The 21,473-nt window shown below is 44.5% G+C and overlaps 1 protein-coding gene across 5 annotated transcripts in view; it reads left to right on the forward strand.

Annotated features, from left to right (window-relative positions):
* CAB39L (calcium binding protein 39 like) overlaps positions 1-14,920 on the forward strand; it is a 48,355-nt gene extending 33,435 nt beyond the window's left edge. For all 5 annotated transcript variants that reach the window (XM_033052056.2, XM_033052055.2, XM_033052054.2 and 2 more), the window contains 4 exons: positions 3,435-3,494; positions 5,093-5,158; positions 5,819-5,962; positions 13,080-14,920. In XM_033052056.2, the coding sequence (XP_032907947.1) occupies positions 3,435-3,494; positions 5,093-5,158; positions 5,819-5,962; positions 13,080-13,259 (450 nt within the window). In that variant the 3' untranslated portion in view covers positions 13,260-14,920. The remainder of the gene's footprint in view (positions 1-3,434; positions 3,495-5,092; positions 5,159-5,818; positions 5,963-13,079) is intronic.
* Positions 14,921-21,473: the final 6,553 nt, after the last annotated feature.

A 21,473-nucleotide genomic window follows, 5' to 3' on the forward strand; every position in this document is an offset into this window, starting at 1 on the left:
CACAGGTTGTGTCAAAAGCAGCACTCTATGAGAAGTCATCACTGAGAATCGTGTTGCTTTCAGCTGGGTGCTTTTTTTATTGTTCAATAAAGGATATAATTAATTAACCCTTGGTCTGGTTGTAGCAGGATTCACAACAGTGTTCAAGCCTGCAAAGAATCTTTAGGGATATGTAAATCTGTGTTTAACATTCTTCACCTTGATAACCCATGCTCTTTTATACTACCATTTAAAACTCAAATTAATCATGTATTATATAAAGTTCTTGTAAAATGCATAACCTTTTTCTCTCCCTATCTTCCCCCAAGACAAATCCACTGCCCATCATGACCACACAAGTAAATAGAAGGCATAATTTAAAACTAACATTTGAAATAATTGTAATTTTTGCTGTCCCTTCTGAGCTCAGCTGTCAAGTCTAGATTAATGCCAGTCCTGCTGATTATTTTACAATGTGTTCATAGTCTTACTTTTGTGACCCATGTTTCAGTGTAAGGACTGTAGTGCTAAAAGCTAAGTAGGTGGAAACACTGCATAATCTCTGTAGAGTGTAGAGTGTACCGTGTTGGGTGAAGTTGCCAAATTTCTTGGATTTTGTATGTGACCATCATCCTTCCCACCAGCTGCTAGTACACTCTTTAAGACAAAAGAAAAAAAGGAAAAAAAAAGAAGAATTGATACCTGTGAACTTCACATACAGAGAAGATTATTTCTGAAAAACAGTTTAAGAAAGCTGAGGGCAAACCTTTTTAGTTAAAGATTTTTCTAAATATAGATCTAACTCATTTTTTTCTTCTATCACTAAGCTCCCTGCTGTCATAGAAACACATTGTTTATTCTTTCCTTTCAAAGCTAATTAGAAGCACGATTAGATAGACCTCAGGAGTAATTGTAAGGAATGTTAGAGCTCAGCTCAGTGATTCTACATACACTGAAACCTGGCTTTTTGCTGGTGTTTACTAACCTACTGAATGGGATAAAGATTTGCATAAAGGAGATAACATTGCATTCTTCAGTAATGACTTGAGCAGGATTAGCAATTCAAATCACCCCTTAATCAGTTGCAGCATCTTTCCCTTATTGTAAGTTTTCCTGTTGTGGTATCTATTAGGTAAAGGTTATGAAATTCATAGTAGCACAGAAACACAGACAAGGTATAAAAATGCAACATAACTGAGATATTTAAATCTTCTGTTTCTGGCATTTTGCCCTATGGTCAGAAGAATATTTGTCTCTGGTTAGAAAAAATGCTCTTGGACTCAGTTCCCAGTTTGACAGAAGAGATTTGCATCTTGTCCCCGGGTCCTGCTTTGAGCAGGACAGCAGAGCGTGTTGGTGGTGATGGACAGTGTCCACCCCAGCCAGGAGGCAGGATGGGGACAAGGGTCAATTAAGCTGTGGCAGGGGCTGTAGACTACTACAACCCCCCCAAAAAGAGGAGGGATTGATGTTGTTCGCAGATCTACAGCTGTAAAATGTACTTCTGTCCCCTGTGAACTGAGTGTATTTTAAGCACAATTTAAAAATAGGATTCTCCATCCTCACATGTATTGGAAAGAGAGGAGTATGAGGGCAGTTTGTCCTCAGACAAAGGGCAGAAATCGCCTTTTAAAATGCTTGGAGGAAGTGTTTAAATGGCATTTCTAGGTTTTTTTAAAATTGCCTCTTAGTACCTGATACATGGTCAGTTCTGGAAATAAACCAGCTGATCATCTCCTATTTGTCTGTTACTCTGAATAGCTGGAACAGCAAGAAGTGATGTGGAAGCGATTTAATCATGAAATATGGAGCAAGCTCATTTCTAAGGAAAAATAAGTGCTGTGATTGCTGGCTGGATTACTCAACTCACGTTTTCATTTCTCTTGTCCCCATGTTGAGTTTGCACTTGCCACCAAGCTGTCAGGTTCAGAGCTGAAAGCCTTGGATAGTCTATGCACCAGAGGAGGGCTTAATTAAATGTGCATTAAAGTCTGAGGATATTTATAGTAGGGAAGCACTGGAATTTTTTATGATCTGGAGATGTACTTCTTAATTAAAGTTATCCAGGTGCACTGCAAAGAGGAAACAAAGCTATTAAAAATGCAGAGGGAAAGGGTTTGTATTTTGAGGTATAAGTGGCTGTGGGAGGGTGCAAGCAGCAGTTGGAACATACTGGCTGAATGCTGCTGCTCCATGCTTCCTCATAATTTCCTATGAAAAACTTATTTTGGATTATATTTCATTTGTGCCCCTTATTGAAGGACTTGTACTTGCCTCTAAGTGCCCTGCATAAAAGCTCCCGAATCACGTGTTTCACTCGGCCTTTAAAATTGCTGTCACTGCAGTACTGCTGAATGAAGGGATGTATTTAAAACATGCACTGGATTTTGTAGCATTCTGCTTTCCTCTTATAATTCACGATAAAAATAAATTAAAGGATTAGTATGTAAAGGATTTCTTTTATTTGTGAGGATGTGTCTGTCCATCTGCTTGAGCTCCTCAACAGCTTCAGTCTCTGCCTGGGTAAGGAAACCGAGAAAAGAATTATGAAAAAGAGCAGAAACTGATTCACTGAAAAATACCAACTTGAATGGACTTCATCAGGCATTTATTGTGATCAATGTTATGTTTTAAAAGAGCCAGTAAGATAAAAATCATTCTTAAATGCCTCACACTGGCCACTCATTTCATAAGTATTCATCCGGTAAAAAGACTCAATTTCTTCTGGAACTGAACATATGCATCTCTGTCACTGAGCACCAGCATCCCCATTCTGTGGGAGAGGTTATTTTAATTTAAATTTGAATTAGTTGGCCTTCTGGAGTGGGAGGAGCTGTCTGAAAAGTCCACTACCGCTTTGTGTCAGAAAGCCACCCTTGGGCAGAAAGAGCTCTTTAGAAGAGACTCATCCCACTTACCTGAGACTCCTTCCAGGGAAAGGAGTGGAGGTGGAGGGAGTCTGGACAGCTTAGCTTAGGTTGGGTCCTAGCTTTCATTATTAAACAGTTGAGTGTATATACAGTGGTTGAATTTAAGTTTTCCTTGTTGTTTTCTTGGAGATGAGCAATAGCAGTTCAGGCTTAGCATCATTCCCAGCTGTGGGGTAGCATGTAGATCGCATTTGGCTTGGAGACCGTAGCTCATCCTCCATAAAGGGTTAATTTAATTTCTTCCTTTTCCTCATCCCTGTTTAATGTGAGTACTGTGAACTATGACCTGTCAACAACAAGAAAAGGTGGGAGGGAAACAGGAATAAAAGGAGGAGTATTAGAATAGTTCTATATTGATTCTGTTGGCATTACATTAACTGAGATCTCCCTAAAGTCCTACTAAACAAATAATGTATGCAGTGTTGTCCATAGAAATCATGTTGTAAATGCCTTCTGGTCAAAAGTGCTGAAATACATTTGAAAATCACTTGCTCCCTCAGGTAACCTTTCTCTGTTCTTCCCCAGGACCTGTTAACACGACACAAATTGTTGGTGGCAGAATTTCTGGAACAAAATTATGATGTAGTAAGTATCAATGCTGAAAGACTTTTAAAAAAAATCTATTTATGCTTGGATGATAAAAAATGCACAAGGGGTTTTGTGCTCTGCATTAACTCCTCACATAGAACTGAAAAACCAAACACTGCTTTGTACTGGAGAAGAATCCATGCCTGGCATGTGAAATGCAGATACCCCCTCTGCACACACCTGGGGACGCATGCCAAGGTTTCAGGAGAACTCACAGGTTAAGAGCAAGTTTTATTACTTGCTGTGTGCACCAGATCTCCTCATGTGTGAATGGAACTGAAACTTCGCATGTAAACAGATCATGGAAGAAAGAAAATTTGTTCATGATTTTAAACAGTTTTGTGATATCCTGCCACTGACAGGACCATACCAGTGTTATTTATCGTACTTCGGGACAGATGAGAGGAGTTACTGGAAAAAGGTTTTAGTATTACTGGCTAAATGAGGGACTGGGTCTGAGTATTCCCATTATCTTCCTAATGCAGTTAATTCCTTGGTTAGCTGTTATTTTTCACTTTGATTTTTTGGCTCCCTTTTGAACCAAATGTGGATCAGAAAAATGCCTTTGGATTCAACTGAAATTGGATTGATATAGATCATGGAATTAGACTGTGGGTTATGTTTTCGTGTTACCTGAGTTATTCTTTATTTCATTGCCAAAATGAAAAGACAAATTTCTTTCATTCTGGTTACCAGAAAGGTTAAAGAACAGGCTTATTATTGCTGAGTCACTAATGCAGCTTAGCTGGAGCGAAATAAGTGTCTCTGCTAATCTTTTCTCTTCATACTGAAGTACTGCACTGGAACAGTCTCCATTCTACATTTTAAATTTTTAAGTATCAATTGCCTAAGTGAGGGGGTTTTTTGGTGGTTTTTTCCGTTTTGTTTTGTTTTTGTTTTGGTTTTTGTTTTTGGCTTTGGTTTTGGTTTGTTTGGTTTGGTTTGGTTTGGTCTTGGTTTTGATTTTTTTGTTTTTTTGGTGACTACTGGATGACAGTGTTGATTTTTCTTGCTCGTTTGATAGATAGTTTAAACAGTCTTCCTGACCACAAGATCCCCTTGGTCCATCCCTGCAAAATCCAGCACACACTTTGCTCCTAGTGACCCTTGCTGGGCAAAGAGCTCTAACAAACCAGGGTGCTGAAGGCAGGCGAGGTGGGACCTCACAAAAGGAGCATTTGGGAGGCCATCACCATTTTGGGGTGTTGTCTTGAGTCACACAGTCAGACATAACCATGATATGAGTGAGTGGACATTAAGTGCTGGACCCACATGTCCTGGCAGCAGAGCCACCCTTCTGTAAGAGAAGGCTGTCCAGGCACTGGCTTACTTCTGTCCCAGTTGGCTCATACCAGCCCCTGTTCCATCCAGTCCATATGTGGTATTCCCCCTGTGCAGCACTTGGAAGAGGAGTGTTCCTGGGCATTAATTCACTGCATGATCCCCAGCCAAGAGAAAAGGCCACAGGAGCTGGGCCTGGCATTGCAGTGAAGTGTTAGAGGGTGGCACCTCTGCTGCTCCTCTGGGGTGAGACGGGCCAAGAGAAGGAAGGATGGACATGTATCTAATGCATTTGTGTTTTCTTGTTACTCTAGATCTTTGAGGATTATGAAAAACTCCTTCATTCTGAGAATTACGTAACAAAGAGACAATCTTTGAAGGTAATTCCTCTCAGCACTTTCCTCCTAAATTTGTTCTCTGTGTTACGCAGAATATCGAGGTACGTGTTTGTGGCAACAGAACAACCATTTCTCCATCAACAAACAAACTAAGGGCTTGTGATGCCCTTGCTGAAATGCACAGGAGCTCACTGGGTCTTTTTTTTCCTGGACCTCTGGGAAGCACTGGGCCATTTCCATGGAATGAGCACTACCATTTCTCGTCTGAGCTCAGGCCTGTGGTTTGGTTCAGAACGTGGGTTACAATGAACTTGCCAATAATGTGGCAGTCTCTGTCTGCTGCACCCAGTGTGACATGGCCTGCACCTGGAAGCAGAGGGGGGTGTGAATGTAATATGGGAATGACATGAGAGTGTCTTTGTGGGATAGCTGCACTACGCTTGCTTTTGTCCCAGCTGCTCACATCAGCCCCTATTACACCCAGCCCATATGCAGGATCCCTCTGTAGTATTTAGAAGATGAGCATTATTACGTATTAAGTAACCCACTGCATGATAAGAAGTCTTGTTCCTTTTTTTTTTTTTAAAGGTAGTGACATTGAAACCTCCTAAGCAAATATTGAAATAGGCTGCTGCTTTCTTTGCATTCAAAAATGATGTGGTGAACAAAAAAAAGTGGTTTTTTTCCTAATTGTGCTTACAGCTTCTGGGTGAACTAATTCTGGACCGACACAACTTTGCCATCATGACGAAATACATCAGCAAACCAGAAAACCTGAAGCTGATGATGAACTTGCTGCGAGACAAAAGCCCCAACATTCAGTTTGAAGCATTCCATGTATTCAAGGTGAGCCAGTAGGAATTGTAGAGTGGCGACCTCTACAACTTTCTCTTCTCCTCATTAAAGTGGCTTTCAAGCTGGACAAGAAGAAGTCCAGAAAATTAAGGCAAAAGTTGGGGTTTACAGTCACTTGCAGTGCTTGATAGTGTCATAATTAAAAAAGTTTCTATCACTCCACTTCTGATTTCTGCTTGCCTGCCTTCAGGTCAGACCTAAAGCAGCACCGTTTTGGTTTGAGCTGGGGGTAGTCAGTCAAGTAGCCGTGAGCTACAGGTAACAAAATACACAACTTCTAAGTAGTATCAAGGGAACCTTCTCCCGACTCCTGGATCATTTTACCATGTGATTCTGGGTAAAGAGAAAAAGAAGATTTAAAACTCTACCTTAAGATTAAAGGTAGGTGGTTCTGGTGCTGGACATCACTGCAAAAGCAATATGCTTTTAAAGGTATTTAGAAGGTTTTGTAAATCTGAGCTTGAAATGAGTTTTATCCTTCCATCATTTTGCAGTGATATTAATGTAGTGTTAAACGATTACCAGACTCAACCAGTGTTACCATGATGATCAATGTTAGTAAGTTAGAAGTTTGCTATTTTCCTATCAAAAAGTGCTCTGGAACAGAGAGTGAGTCAGATTGTTATGCAAAACTAATTCTAATTTGGAACGAACATGTTAATTTCAAACTATAAATAGAGTTGTTAATGATTATCAGAAGAGGAATTTTGAGCCTCTAAGGATATCCCTTCCCCAAGCTGGCTAAGGAAGATACCAGACAACACCAAATGACTGTGGAATAAGGTTACAACACCCTCCACAAATTCAGGATGACTTGTTGAGTTTTGTGCTTATGCTGTTTCTGATTTGGAAAAAAAGCTTTCAGATATTTAGTGTGGAGATTTAGAGAATGTGCAGCTTTTCCAAAAAGCTTTTAGCTTTCTAAAAGAAAAAAAAAACAACTTCAAGGACAATTATAAGAAAATTCTTTTAATGAAATAAGCAGCTTGGTAAGCTGTTCCCTTGCTGACTTCCTCCAGTCAACCGAACCACAGTGAGTAACTTGTACTCCTCCTCCTTATCAGGAGGTGTGTGGCTCCAAGATAAGCAAGCAGTCTGGCTCCAGACAGTTGCAGCCTTTGAGATGCCAATGGGGAGGAGGTATCTGAGGATTGGGGTTTCTTAGCCGCTCCATGAATTAAATGTAAGATTTTTATTTAGGAAAGACATGAGTTGCTGTTCCTCAATTAATGATAGGCATGCACCAGGCCTTGAGAATGGCTGATTTCACTTATTTTAGGAGGCATGTAAAAGGACTTGGAATAATGTAAAAGGATTCCACTGTGCAACCATGTCACACATTGCTGTTCCTCTGATTCTGCCTTCCCATTCCTCCCTTCCAGTATGTTGTATCCCATTTCCAGTTAAAGTGGGGATATTGCAGACTCATCCTTGCTTGACCACTTGCAGTTGCTGCCATGTGGACATAATGCTTGGACCTTGGAGTGCCAGAAAAACAAACCATGAGCAACAGTGATGTTGTGTCTCTTCAGTTCAAAGGGCCAAACTCTGTCCTCAGACACCTCCATGGGATGTTGCTGGTCTTTTCCAGTGGTACCAGTCAGCAGCATTTCAGCAGGGCCAAGGCATTCCTACAGCATTCCTCATGCTGCCTCACACACAGTGCTCATTGTGGGGCAGCTGCAGACTCAGAGCAGAATCTGATCAGCTGGAAATTGCTGGTCTACAACCACCAGCAGCACACTAGCAAGTAACTGTAGAGGTGCAGCAGCTCCCCTTTCAGGATCCTCCTCACCGAGGATCTGAGTTCCCTGCATGTAGCAGCATCCAGGTCCTCCCCAGGGAAGGGGTCATTACAGAGTTTGTTACAGAAAATTGCATTGTGAATTGGCTTTCTAGAGAGGGTCAGAGAGGCTCTTTTCCCTTTGATTTCACTTCTTAAATTGAGTTCTAACTTCTTGAGAACTACTGAAATCCTTACATATTTAAGACTGGCTGTTTGTGCCCTGCTCTGCAGTGTCCCTGCCTCCTGTTTTTGGGTTTGTGTCCCTCAACCCAGTTCTCTTGTCAGCTGTAATATTCCATGTTAATGCAACTGGGAGAGGAATCTTGTCCTCAGCTTCTAATCTCATAAATTTTAAGCTGTGCTGCATTTAAAAATTCTGCTTGCAAAATACCTACACAGTCCTAGCTGAAATTACAGTAGACTAACCACAGTGATTTGGAATCAAAGGTCTGCTGAGAAGTGGATACTTGCTGCTCTGTCTGAGCTGCCAAAAGATTGGGGTTTAAATTACCTGATTTAGATGTTTCACCAGTTAGACACAGCTGAAATGAAAAAGTGTTTGTTTTGTAAGCATCCAGATTCCAACACTCCCATGCCCCAGCTGACCCAAAAAAAGGCTTATGAATCTTACTCCCTGAGGCAATTACTAATTATTGCAGATTTGAAACTGTAAGATAGAGATGCAAGTGATGAGCACTTCTAGTGCAAACTTATTTTGGAGGAACATTTTGTGTCTGAAAATGTCAATACCCCCAAGGTCTGAGAATATTTAATTCATCCAATTTACTGTGAGTGGGAAAATGAAGACAGAGTGCCCACTTGCAGTGCCTCTTTCCATTCTCCATTCAGGAGATGGCTTATCTTCCTCCTAACTCCAGCCCCTTCTCTTCTTTTGCCTGAAAAAAATGGAGCTTCTGCCTTGCAGCACCATCCTAAAGGTCTGCAGCTGCTCTGCAAAACTGGATGTCCCAGGCAACGTATGCATAAGGATTACCCAGTCTTTAATCATGAGGAAAAGCTAACACATCTCCCCTCTTCCCTCCTCCTTCATAAATAATCCAAGGGGGTCACTTAGAGTTGCAGGCTTTAAGAGTCACTGGTTCTTCTCTGCAGTGATTTCAGTGGATAGATGTCAGTCTCAAGCACACACACTTTGAGGATCAAATATTGGGAAGGGCTCTACATCTCCTATGGTGGGTTTGTGATGGTTCCACCAGTGGAGCCTACTTAGAGTTCACCTGTCTGTAGGGGAGGCTGTATCTTTCAGACGTATGTGAACACGGTGCAGGGATTCCTTTGACCTCACATATTCAAAAACAAAGGATAAGAACAGCTCTCTTGGATTTCACATAAACAATTTGCTGATTTTGAGGAAAACACCCTGTAGCAGTGAGCTGGGACTGTGCGACTTTCTTGCTCTTAAGCAGAAATTTAGCAAGATATATTTTACTGTTTAAATCTAAAAATAGAATGGGTACACTGTGTTTTGTGACCTCAGTTTCATTTTTCCATTCTCTTTCATGCACATTACGAGCTACCTCCTGCAGCTTGCTCTGCAAATGGCCTCACATAACTTACGAAGCTGAGGCCGTGTTTGTGGGGATGTGTCCTCTCTGTTTCTCAGCTGGATAATCTAAAGGGCAAGGATTATTATGTGAAGCATTGTGCTGTAAGCAGCATGAACTGTGTGTCTTCTGTGTGTGCAGTGTCCTGACAGTGACATTGCGCATGAGCCCAGAGTAAGTCCTAAAAAACTCAGTCCAGGGCATCCTGTAATCACTCTTGCTCTGCTGTTGTCCCAGAAGGTGATAATGCCTGGTTATTAATTGTAAGGAAATAAAAAATTGAGTAATTTTGATGTTTGTTTGAAGAAATACATTAGGGCTTTTAATGCAGAAGGTAGCAACAATTGAACTTTGGACAGCTTTTGAAGCTTTAAAGTTTAAAGATTTTCATTCCAGGTCTTTTGCAAATACTCATGAAATGGAGCTGTCTCTGTTTTGAGACAGCTATATTTAGAGTTGGAATTTTTATATGGGTACTGTCTTTATTTTGAGTCTCTGTCTCTCTCATCTATCTGAATTTAGTGCTCTAGAACATACATCATTTCATAATAAAACCACAGGTGAAACCAAGTTCTCTGTGGTCCTATCCAACTTCATTTTCATTCATGTTCCAGATAACATGAATAATGTTTCTGTTTTTAGGGACTGATCTCCTTATCTATGACAATGCAGAATTCTGAACGAGAGGGATCCTTTTAACATAAAGCCTCGTGGTGGTCCTACTCCTGGGCTCTGTGAAACTGGTCAGTTGATACTGGCAGAATTGATTTTGTTTGCTTAGCCAAAGTATTGAATAACATTTCAGGAATTTTCTGGTCCTTGAACATTCTCTCTTTACGAGTCCCTGTTGACACTGAGCAAGACTGGCAGTTGAGATGATCTTTGTTTAAATGTTCACTTTGCCAGTTTTGCAAGGGGAAGATTGTAATCTATAAATAATTGAGCAGGAAGATAAACAGGATATGATGGCTTCTATGAAATTAAGTTCTTTATTATTTGTTGTGGTAATACCAGTGGTCGGTCCAATATGAAATACTATTTATTAGGTTTATTACCAACCTTCCAGTTCTGTTTGCAGAGCAGAGAGCTTTTGCAACAAGAATTATTTAGATTTCTTCATTTTGAGAGCCACTCTTCAGATAAATACTAGGGAGGCCTAATATTCATTGAGGAAAGATGTTCAGCACTTCAGGGTCAGGCCTTCTTTAATGGCTTTCATTTGCATTGTCATCAGATGATTTCTGAACATGTGGGTTCTGTCAGTGTATTTGATGGTTTCTTCACCTCATCATCAAGAGAACTCCAAAATAAAAATTTCTTACTAAGGTCTGTAAAGCCCTGCCTGTAGGCTTGCATCCTGCTTTTCCCCAAGGCAGCTCAACCAGATGACTGGGGGCTTATCATAGTCCGAATCCTGGAAGTATCTGGCTTCCATCAGCATGATCACCTGCTGTAGGTCAGCACATAGGGAGCTGCATCCTGGGACTGCTATAGCTGAGAGCATGTGCTGCAGCCCCATCCAGAGCCAAATGTCCATACCCAGGAGATCTCAAGATTCGTGTTCTCTAGATAAAGCACAGACTGGAAAGCTGTAAAGTACATTCAGATTTACATCCCTCAACCCTTTCTCTCCTGGTCTAAGGGGAACCAATGCATCAAGAGCAGTGTATCAAAGTTATTTGCAAAGGAGAAAATCTGCTCTCAGATGCTGCAGCTGTTGAGATTCCCTCAGGGGTAGTGAGAGCTGTGAACTGCCTGCCCCACCCACAGGCAGATGTGTCCCTGGTATGAGGCTCCCCTGCGAGTACTTCGGGCATTGTGCAGGAAAGTGACTGCTCAGAAGGGATGTTGGGACTGGAGGCTGTTACTGCTGCAACAGTAGTTTTAAGAAGAAGAGAAGTTTTAAGTGGCAAGTGGGAATAAAAAGTAATCACTAAGGATGTAGCTCCGGGTAATTAGAGAAGAGCAAAGTTGAGGCCTGTGTGAATAACTGAAGAGAGTGTACTGTCACTGGGACCATGGCCTGGACACTAGATCTAGGAAAACTTTGTAATACACTTAGGGAGAGTTCACTCAGCATGGCAGAGGTTGCAGTTCTTCCTGCACAGCAGAAAGTAAAGTACCTTGCAGCAGAGACTCCTAGGAGCAGCCTGAGGAGGAGGGACAGAGGAGACAAAAGCATAGACAGAGATTAAGACTGTTTTAGCATCAGGATGCCTGGGTTTAAGAGCAGATGCTTTGCCTCACTTTTGTGGAATGAAAAAGTACTTCTAGCTTCTTGTTTAGGCAGAAGTACTCAATGGGGTACTGTTGATGTGTGTTGAACCCCACTTCTTCCATGTGATCCTTTGATGGGGCACTTTCCCCACCACTTGTATAACATCCTCTGATTTTGGAGTATGAAGCCTAATGGTGGGTCCAGCTGAACCCTGCTCCAGCCTTTAACAGGTGCTGTCTTAGGGACAAGAGGCTGTAGCACAGAGTGTGATCAGGTAGCACAGCTCCTCCCTGAGCAGCTGGATGTGGCCCAGGTTTTCCTGTGGGGAGACAAAAGGACCTGCAGAAGAGCCCAGATTGGGAGCCAGCGGTGGTGCCGCCTGTGCTCGGCAGGACAACATGCCATTCTGTACTGTCAGCAGATGTTTGTTTTCATTCTGGTTTGGACAGGCTTGGAGGGAAACTGGACGCTTTCCAGTCCTGTCCATCCTTAATTTCTTCTCATCGGGTAGAGAATAACTGGAGTTATTTCTGTCATTGCACAAGCGCTCAGGCGGTGTTTGTTGACCAGCCATGGTAACCTCGGTGTGAGCCAGATGTGGGAGCTGCTCCTGGGGTGGCCGGGGTGCACTGCACGTGTGTTCCCACTGCGAGCCCTGTGCCCCAGCTGCCCCTCCTGACCAATGTCCCAGAAAAGAGAGCCCATCTCTGTGGCATCCCGAGGTCCCTGAAAGAGCCTTTCACCACTGCCCTTTGCAACCAGCCTTAGGTTTTCACTTAACACAGAGAAAATGTTAAAGAAACAGTGTTGTGGCATGAGGGTCATGTTCAGAGCTGGAAAACTGCTGCTTTAGTGATTACAAGAGGAAAAATCAGAGCACTGAAGAAGGCCAGTAAGCCCACAGTGCTGGGCTGGCTGTGCCAGGTGAGTATCTGCGTCTCACGTCACCTTCCTGCCATTGCCACGCTCCTCTGGTCAGCAAGGGCTGCAAAGGTGCTGGGCACACCACAGGCCTCCTGCTCCTGCTGCTGTAAGTTTCCATGCTCCCATGAATGGATTAGGCAGAGAGAAGTGAGGCCTCTGACATATTTTTCCAAACTAAAACAAAGCTGGCAAGTCTAATTTTAGGCCTGGTTTAATATGGAAATGGTATCAATACTGACACAAAGCTTTTCCATTCTCCTGATAATTAATTTCTGTGTATTTGTCTTGTGGGTGGGAAGAGGCTGAGAATTGATAGCTCCCTCTCAACAGCTGGGTTTACAGTCAAAAGTTTTATCGCCAAAGAGCAAAATGAAAGGGAAGTGATACCACACACAGGCATAATTTTGCTTCAGTTTGCTGTGGAACCAACATGTTTGAACTCCTGTCTGACTGCTTTGGGACAAGGTATGCAGCACTAGAGTATCTGCCTGCGAGCCTTCAGCCGACTCGTTAGAAAGTAACTTATGAGGATGTTGTGACTTACTTTCCTCTATTTCTCTCTCTCTGTTCCCACCCCCTCGCTGTCTCTCTGTGCCTGATTTTGTTTGCATTTAGGTTTTTGTGGCCAGTCCAAACAAAACACAGCCTATTGTGGAGATCCTGTTGAAAAACCAACCCAAGCTAATTGAGTTTCTGAGCAATTTCCAGAAAGAAAGGACGGATGACGAACAATTCACTGATGAGAAGAACTACCTGATTAAGCAAATCCGAGACTTGAAAAAGCCAACGGCATGAAGAACACCTCTTGTTTCCCACTGTAGGCATTAATCTCAGTTGTTAAGTTCCTCTGTGTCCCTTAAACACCACAATAGTGCTTGAGAAGGCACAGCAAGTGCCTGGTTTTTATTTTGTCTATGTTCCTAGATGTCAAGAGTGTAAGGGTTTTACATGAGAACTAAAAAACCAAAAATCTAGAATAATATATTATTTTTAATCAAGACTATAATTATTTATGTCAGTTTAGAATCTCTCTGTAATAGAAGCTGGTTTGACAGATTTTTTTTTTTTGCGCTCAAGAAGAATGAACCTCTTTGCTTAACTTTATCAGCAAACTCAAGCACTGGCAAGTGCACAGAGCAGAGGACTGTGATATTGTCCCTTCACACCTGTAGTTGTGACTTGGTTCTAGCACTCCACACACACAAGACTGTGAAAGAGTATATTGGTCTCTGGAGTTAGCTGTACTTATGGGTCAGGTTTTTTAGTGAAAGCTACAGAAGATGGAAAAGTAGTAAAGGCCATGTTTTTGCTTCATTTTGTGTTCTTTCATCTTTTTTTCCCCTCTAGATTAGGGGTTTTCTATTCAGTGCTAGGGAATGGATGGGTATATCAGCCATCTGAGCTGTTTCTGCCTAATTCCCATTTCCCTGTGTGCAATCTATCTTGTGCTAGAGCACAGGCTTTTCCTACCAGCTCCCAGCAGTCTCACAAGGAGCAGCACCACATACATGGTGTTCATGTGCCCCATAATGGGAAAAAGCAAGGGCAGCACCCTTCTGTCAAAGGCCATGCTGTATTGCTGATCAAGTAATCCTGCACCATAGTCAAGAATATTTGGTGGTAGCCAGAGCTACTTGGCTGAATTGTGACAAGGGCTGAGCCTCAGCACCAGAGTGAGAGGAAGGTCCTTAGCATCTTTCCATCTGAATTCCAGTCCTGGCTGTGCGAGGCGTGGTTGGGCTGACTTCAGGAAGGGGATCATGAAAAGGCCTCAGCCAGATCTGCTGCGTGGGCTGAGGTCCCTGAGCCTGCAGGTGCTGTCACAGATGAGAGCATTTACTGGATACCGAGCCTGAGAGGCCACTGAGCAGCAACAGGCACCAAAGGCCACCTGTAGTCTGGCATCTTCTGTCCTTGTTCATCCTGATGTGAATTCAGGTTCTGTGTTAAAGTTGTAGAAGAGGAGGTTGTTGCACCATTAATGTTTTGAGTTTATTAAGCTCTATGGTACAGACAGTGTTTCCCTGGTGTGTTTGAAGAGTTTTTGGGGTCTTTTGTTTTCTAACAGGAAAATCTTATTCTGATGGTTTATTAGGAAATGAAGTTTGAGAGCAGGGAGTGGAAATTTCTTGAATTTTTTTGGACAGCCTAAGTTCTGAGTATTCCGATTTGCTGTAAGAAAGTTCTCTAGTTAAAACTCTAGCTAATGCTTCAGGTAATAGGTGACACTGAATTGTAAAAACAGAACAAGCCCTTTTCTTTCATTAAACTGTTGTATATTGAGGTGACTGATACTTTAATTTATGTGCTTTAGAAAAGGGAAGAAACAGAACAGATTGTGGTTTCATTTTTTTTCAGATGTCAGATACACACAACAAATGTACATCCTAGTTGCCTAGAATTTAAAAAAAAAATATTTACAAGCTATTAAAGGCATGATTACTCATCACCCTTTATTTCTGTCTCCGGGGTTTTTTTTTCCTCTTGCCTTTCTGGATAGCCAGACTCCATACAGTTCTAAATTCCTTCTCTCCTTTGCCAGCTGGTTTCAGCAGATGGAGAGGGATGAGCACTGCCTTCAGAGCCAATGCTCTCTGAAGTATTACCTCTGCAACCCTGGCTGGCAGGGGTCTGGCAACCCCAACCTCAGCCCAGCTTAGCCTCACCATGAGCCTCACCCAACACCCACGGGTGGTGTTTGCTGACAGTGGTCACTTGCAGGTTAATGAGGGAGTGTCTCCAGAATTGCAATCCTCAGAGCGAGTCATTTAAGTCTGATCCTCTGAGGTTTGGAGCCTGAATCTGAAGGGTGCTTGGCTGTGTTCTGAGCTCCTGGGGTGGGGCTGATCTCCAGGGCTGGATTAACACAGAGACACGTGTCCATTGCCTCAGCCTCTGGAGTCACATGAGAACATTGGGCTTCCAGCCCGTGCTAGGAAAAAGTGTCTCATGGTGTGTTGCTGGGGAATGCCTGCCCTTGACGAAGCGAGTGTGACCCACCTGGAGGTGCCCAGAGAATCCATGAGGGGTCATGCTGTGAATGCTTTGTCTGCATGGTCTGGACACAGAGGAGCACTTGAAGAGATCCAAACCTGGCAGTAACACAAGGAGCGAGGTTACACCCTGGAGTCTGCATAGGCAGAGATGTGTCAGGCCAACAGGGAGCAGCGATGGGCCCTGGCCCTGAGAAGGAAGCCTTTTCCAGGACAAGGAGTCTTTGGACAACACGAGAAAGTAAGTGGTAAGGAGAGTTTGTGAAAAAGGGAATCTCTGTGTGCCTGCAAGAATATGGGGAAGAAGTGGTCTGACAGGTGAAATGACACATCAGAGCCCTTGTAGCTTGTCTTACCAGAAGCTGGTCCTGCAGTAGATGACATGACACATCTCCAAGTGAAGTCTTCCCCAAGCTCAACTTGCTTAGATCTTTGAAATAATAAAAAGCATAAAAATTGGTGAAGATGAAGTTAAGCCCCATAATAATACTTCCCAACAGGTGGGGATACATCCCTAATTAAATTAAAATGAGGTCTTTTCTAATGTGACTTTGAAATAATGACAAAACTCCCAATTTCCTTTGGTAAATTCAGTCAATATGGTTCTTCTGCCTAAGGGAGTGCTCCTACCAGGAGCTCACAATTTATCTGAAATTACTATCTGAGGGGGCTGTGTGAAGGCAGGAAAGAAGATTGTAAAGATAAAGATGCTGGAGGAAACCTCTCCATTCTGTTCTGCACAGCATTGAGGGGGTTTGGATCTCGAATGAGTCTCTGCCAACATACAATATACGATCTTGCAATGTCAAACCTTATTTGATGCAACAGAGTGCCAGGAATCTTTGAACCATAAGCTTCTGCCATGGGATTTGGGCAGCTTGTGCTGAAATCAGGAAAATCTGATTAGAAGCAGCCACAGGCTCCCCAGAGTGTCCTGGTGTGTACAGCAGTGGGTGTGAACCCAGGAGAGGCCAAGGACTCTGGCCTTCCACAAATGTGGGCGTTGAGACTGCTTGAACCTCTAATCTGCATTCTCCAGAGACAAGATCAGATGAGAAGGAAAGAATGACTTGGGCCTCTGCTGTTATCTAATGATAACAGCACTCACAAGAGGGAGAGGAGATCCAGATCCTATTTGTTCTGTAGCATGTGCTTTGCTTTTGCTTGTGAAATCAGAGCAGGGCTAAGAGAACCCAGGCCTCTTTCCAAGAGGTGCAGTGGTGTTTGGTCAGCAGAGAAGCTTTTTCTCTGGGCCAACAAATGCTTCATTTCTCTATCTGAAGCAGAAGCACTTCAACATTTTGGCTGAAAGCACCTTCCTGCAGAACATCTTATGCCTGGCAATTAAAGCTGTTATGAGGCAGACAGGATACAAGTTTTGGTCTCTGTGACATAAAATGGAATTGTATGTAATTTTCCCACTCCTTGACTAAGCCTTTTTGCTTAAAGATGCAGGTTTCCATGTATAAGGCGTCCCAGAGCCTGCAGTGGGAGGTTCAGCTCCATGCTGAGAGGCAATTCTGTGAGCAGGAGCTGCTGTGGCCTAGGGAAGAGAAGGAGCTAAAGTCTCTGCCATCTCAACCCAGCCTCCAGCAAAGGCTCCAGTTCCTCAGGTACTGATGTGCAAGGCCACAGGGTATCAGCAGCCCAAGCCAGCTCTGAGTAGAGTTGGTGCTGGGCAGGCAACACAGGACAGGCTAAGGCGAAACCCTTAACAAGGTTAGCAGTTTTGGCCGCGTGGTTCAGCTCTAAGCCAAGCATCTCACAGGGCTGTGACTTGGCCCAGCTCCCCCAGGAACCCCAGGGAGAGGCAGGCGGTGAGCCCAACCCTCCTGACTCATGGTCCTACTCCACAGTGCCTGCCTTGAGCTGGCCTCTCTTTCCAGGAATGGGAGAGGAGGAAAAGCAATTAAACAACCCACCCCCTTCCTATGGCATCGGTTGTGAGAGGCTTTCAAAAAAAGGGTAAAAACAACCTTTCCCACCTCAGCTGTGTCGCATTGAGTGGCAGCAGGGAACTGCCTGTGCCGGCGGTGTCAGGCAGTGCCCCCCCACCCGGCTCAGTAATGACAGACACTGGGGACAGGGGTGGGTGGGGTGCCAGCACATCCTGTGAATCAGCAGCATGCCTTGCCCCGTCACTACTGCTACAAGAGCCCCGTGGCTGTTTCCATCACCCTACGGGCACTGACCGCCACTGGGAGGGCTTTGCTGCTGAGGAAAGCCCTGCAGTGCCCTCCGTCTGTGAGACTGCAGAACCTTGCTGTGACGTGGCACATCAGGCATGGCCAGGTGTCCCACACGGTCTCCCCCTCCTCCATCTCTTGGTGTACCAGTTTTGCACCTTGGCCCACAGGGCCATGGGATAGGGTGTGCTTTTCTTCAGAGCCTCTCCCTCTTCAGAGCCTCTTCCCCAAGCACAGATTTGGGAATGAAATTTCCAAATGTCATTGTCCCATGGCCAAAAATGTAGCCCGTGTATTTTAACCACCACACTGTGCCACCAGACACCTCCAGCATGCTGAGCTTTGACAAGTAGTTGGACGCAAGCAGCGCCTTACTACCAAAGTGACAGGTAGGAACAGTTTTTTGGCTGCACGACAAACACCAGCCCAGTCATAGCATCAAATCCTCAAAGCAGCCCTCCTGGGGAGAGCTACCAGTCTGCCAGTGAATACAGTTACTTCTTCTGAGCGCACAGAGAAGACAACACCTTGTCTTTGGGGCTGTGAAGTGCCTTACTTAACTCTTATGAATAGAGGTCCTTTATTTCCAAATTGCTGGGTATGTTACCTCTACCGACACTCAGCTTTGGCAATGCCCTTCAACTCCCTTGCAGAACAGCTGACTTGACAAGCGTTTGGAGGGGATTTAAAAATATCGTTGTCAAAGCAGAGCCTGCTGCATCTGTTTGTGCAAACATGCAGCCAGGGTTGGCTTTTCGGCACACCCCGGCACAGCCCTGCCCCGGCAGCCAGCAGGGAGCAAACAACCCAGCCTTTGCTCAGACAGATGGTCAGATGCCCAACAGGCTCTGTGTGCCTGGGACAAGCAGGAGCCTGCAAGAAGCAGGGCTCTCCAAATCCCATGGGGGAAGTGGAGAAAGGCATCTCCTCCCCATTTTAAAACTGGGTGTGGGGGAAAATTTATATTCAGAGATTAACTCGCCTTGCGCCCCAAGGAACGTCAAGGGCAGAGCTACAATTAGCTCATAGCACAGAGCAGGTTCTTACTGTGGGCTGACAGCCTTCCTGTCAAAGAAAAGTGACACTGGGGACTAGCAGGCAAGAAAGGAGGATGTCCCAGGGGACAGCAGGCATTGCAGAGGGAGGAGAGACATATGTTTGTTCCAATAAAAGACCCAGCTCTCCTGCTAATACACACCCCTTCTAGCCATGCAATTAAACTCATCTGCTTCCTGCTGGCTTTTGTTTTCTCTAGCTAAGTCTGTCTTGCCCCACAATAGGAGTAAAAGACTAAGTGAAGGTGAATGCATTGGCATTCACACTATCTTACATACATCTTTCAGGTAGTTCTGAAATAACATTGGGGAAGAGGAAATGTATCTGTGCTGGCATTTGTGTGACATGTCCCTGAGGCCTGGCTCTTGCTGCAGTTATTGTTCAAGTGCTTCATGGTTTCCCCACATTTCTTCAACCCCTTGTTTTTCCTCCAAGTTAGAAATTTAGCTGCCCTGGTAGAAAATTTATTGGCAAAGCAGTGAGGCGACCTCGCTGGAGCCAAAGTATAGATAGTTGAGCAATGAGGGCAAAGAAGGAGGAAAAAGTTGGGCTTAGTTGCTAGTATACCTGTCTTGTGCCACTGAGGAACACGTTGAAATTAGAACAGACCCCATCCCTTCAACAGTGGTCCTGTAGCTATAGGAAGCCACCCAGTCCTGAGGACGAGCGTGGCTCCCTGGGAAATCAAAGTGGAAAATTTCCTGTACAAACAGCTGATACTTCGGGTGCAGAAGATAAACGTCACACTGCAAAATACCTCAGGGAAAAAGCCATGCTCAGCATTTCCTCTGCATGTCTGTTCCTGGCCCAAGCATGGTGAAGCCTGTGCTGCTGCATGCCAAGTGAGAAGGTCCTTTACCTACACAGCAGATGTGCCAGCCACGATTTTTCCTCTTCCCATTTATGAGTTTTAAGCTGCCTTGAGTGTTCTGACATTTACAATGAGCATCAGCATACCTCTGTCTTGCTCTGTCTGCAGCAGCAGGATTCTCGGGGTACTGGTCACAATCACAGAATCATGGAATGGCTGGGGTGGGAAGGGACCTCTGGAGACCACCCTGTCCAATCCCTGTGCTAAAGCAGAAACAGGTTCCAGAGGATTGCACCAAGGTGGTTTTGAGTGTCTCCAGGGAAGCAGACTCCACAGCCCACTGGGCAGCCTGTTCCAGTGTTCTGTCACCCTTGCAGCAGAGAACTTTTCCCTCATATTCAGATGGAACTCCATGTGTTTCGTATGTAACCGTTGCTCCATGCTCCTGTCACTGGAAAGAGCGTGGCCTCACTATCTTTACACAGTCAGCCCTAAGACATTTGTTGCACTAATATAATACATATAAATAATACAATATAAATCTTACATGGCAGACGAGAGCTCTGGAGTCTCGGCTTCCTGGCGGAGCCCGGCTCCCTCTGCGTCCCGCTCCCCGGGCATTTCCCTGCCAACACTGCCCTCTCCCGGCCTTTCTTTGCCAGCTCGCGGGGCGGCCGCGTTGGGGAAATTAATTTAATTTATTGCCAGTCAAAACTGACTGGGTAGAGTAATAGTAGAAGGTAATGAGTAATAAACAGATCTTAGAACAACTTCCCCTTACTCCTTTCTTCTTGCCGGGCTCAACTTCTTCCCGAATTGTCTGCCTTCTTCCCTCCAGCAGCACAAGGGGAAGAGGAACGGGAACTGTGGTCAGTCACCGCACTTTTGTCTCTGCCACTCCTTCTTCCTCGGGCGGGGGGACTCCTCACATTCTCCCCCTGTTCCACCGTTGGGTCCCTCCCCACAAACGACAGTCCTCCATGAACTTCTCCAACATGCATCCTTCCCTCAGTTATTCATTAATTGCTCCATTGTGGGTCACAAGTCCTGCCAGCAAACCTGCTCCAGAGGGGCTCCTCTCTCCACTGGCTTCCCACAGATGCTGCCAGAACTCTGCTCCAGCACGGGCTTCCCACGGAATCACAGCCTCCTCTGGCATTCACCTGCTCCAGTGTGGAGTTCTCCACAGGAGTTCTCCCCTATGAACCTCCCTGGGCTGCAGGGGCACAGCTGCCTCCCCATGGTCTGCACCAGGGAATCTCTGCTCCCTCCTTCCCCTTCTTCTCCACTGACCTTGGTGTCTGCTGAGCTGTTCCTTTCACACAGTCTCACTCTTCTCTCTGGCTGCAATGGAACAGCTTTTCCCCACTTCTTAAATCTATTACCCCACTGGCACTGGTGGGTGGCTACTGGGCTTGGCCTTGGCCAGAAGTTTGTCCATCCTAGAATTGGCTGGCATTGGATCTGTCAGATATGGGCAAAACTTGTGGAAGCATCTCACAGAAGCAACCCCAAAAGCTACTCAACTACCAAAACCTTGCCCCACAAACCCAATACAACAGTAACCCAGATCTATTTGAGATCAGCATATACCATCAGCCTTCTTTGCTTTCCTATTCTCTAAGCAATGTCACTTATTGGATCCAACAAATTAAAGCCAGATATTTGGGAGTCTGGTTTGCAGGCACAATGACTGAAATTTAAAAAAAACTATTTAGAGGACTACAAGGCTTTCCAGAGTAGTTCCCACATTAAACATGGCTTTGGGAAGCCTGTCCTTTTGCCAGCCTGGCTGTGTCCCACTGACTGCTCACTGTGGTTTACAATGACGTTTCAGCTCAAGAGCACTTCTGGAACACATCTCCCATCTGTCCCCACTTACTGTGACATGAGCCAGTCTTGGAGGGCATCGAGTGGATTCCTTTCAGCCTAAAAGGAAAACTAACTGTAGAAACAGCCATAA

The sequence above is a fragment of the Catharus ustulatus genome, chromosome 2 (assembly GCF_009819885.2).
Source record: "Catharus ustulatus isolate bCatUst1 chromosome 2, bCatUst1.pri.v2, whole genome shotgun sequence".
Taxonomy (NCBI): Eukaryota; Metazoa; Chordata; class Aves; order Passeriformes; family Turdidae; genus Catharus; species Catharus ustulatus.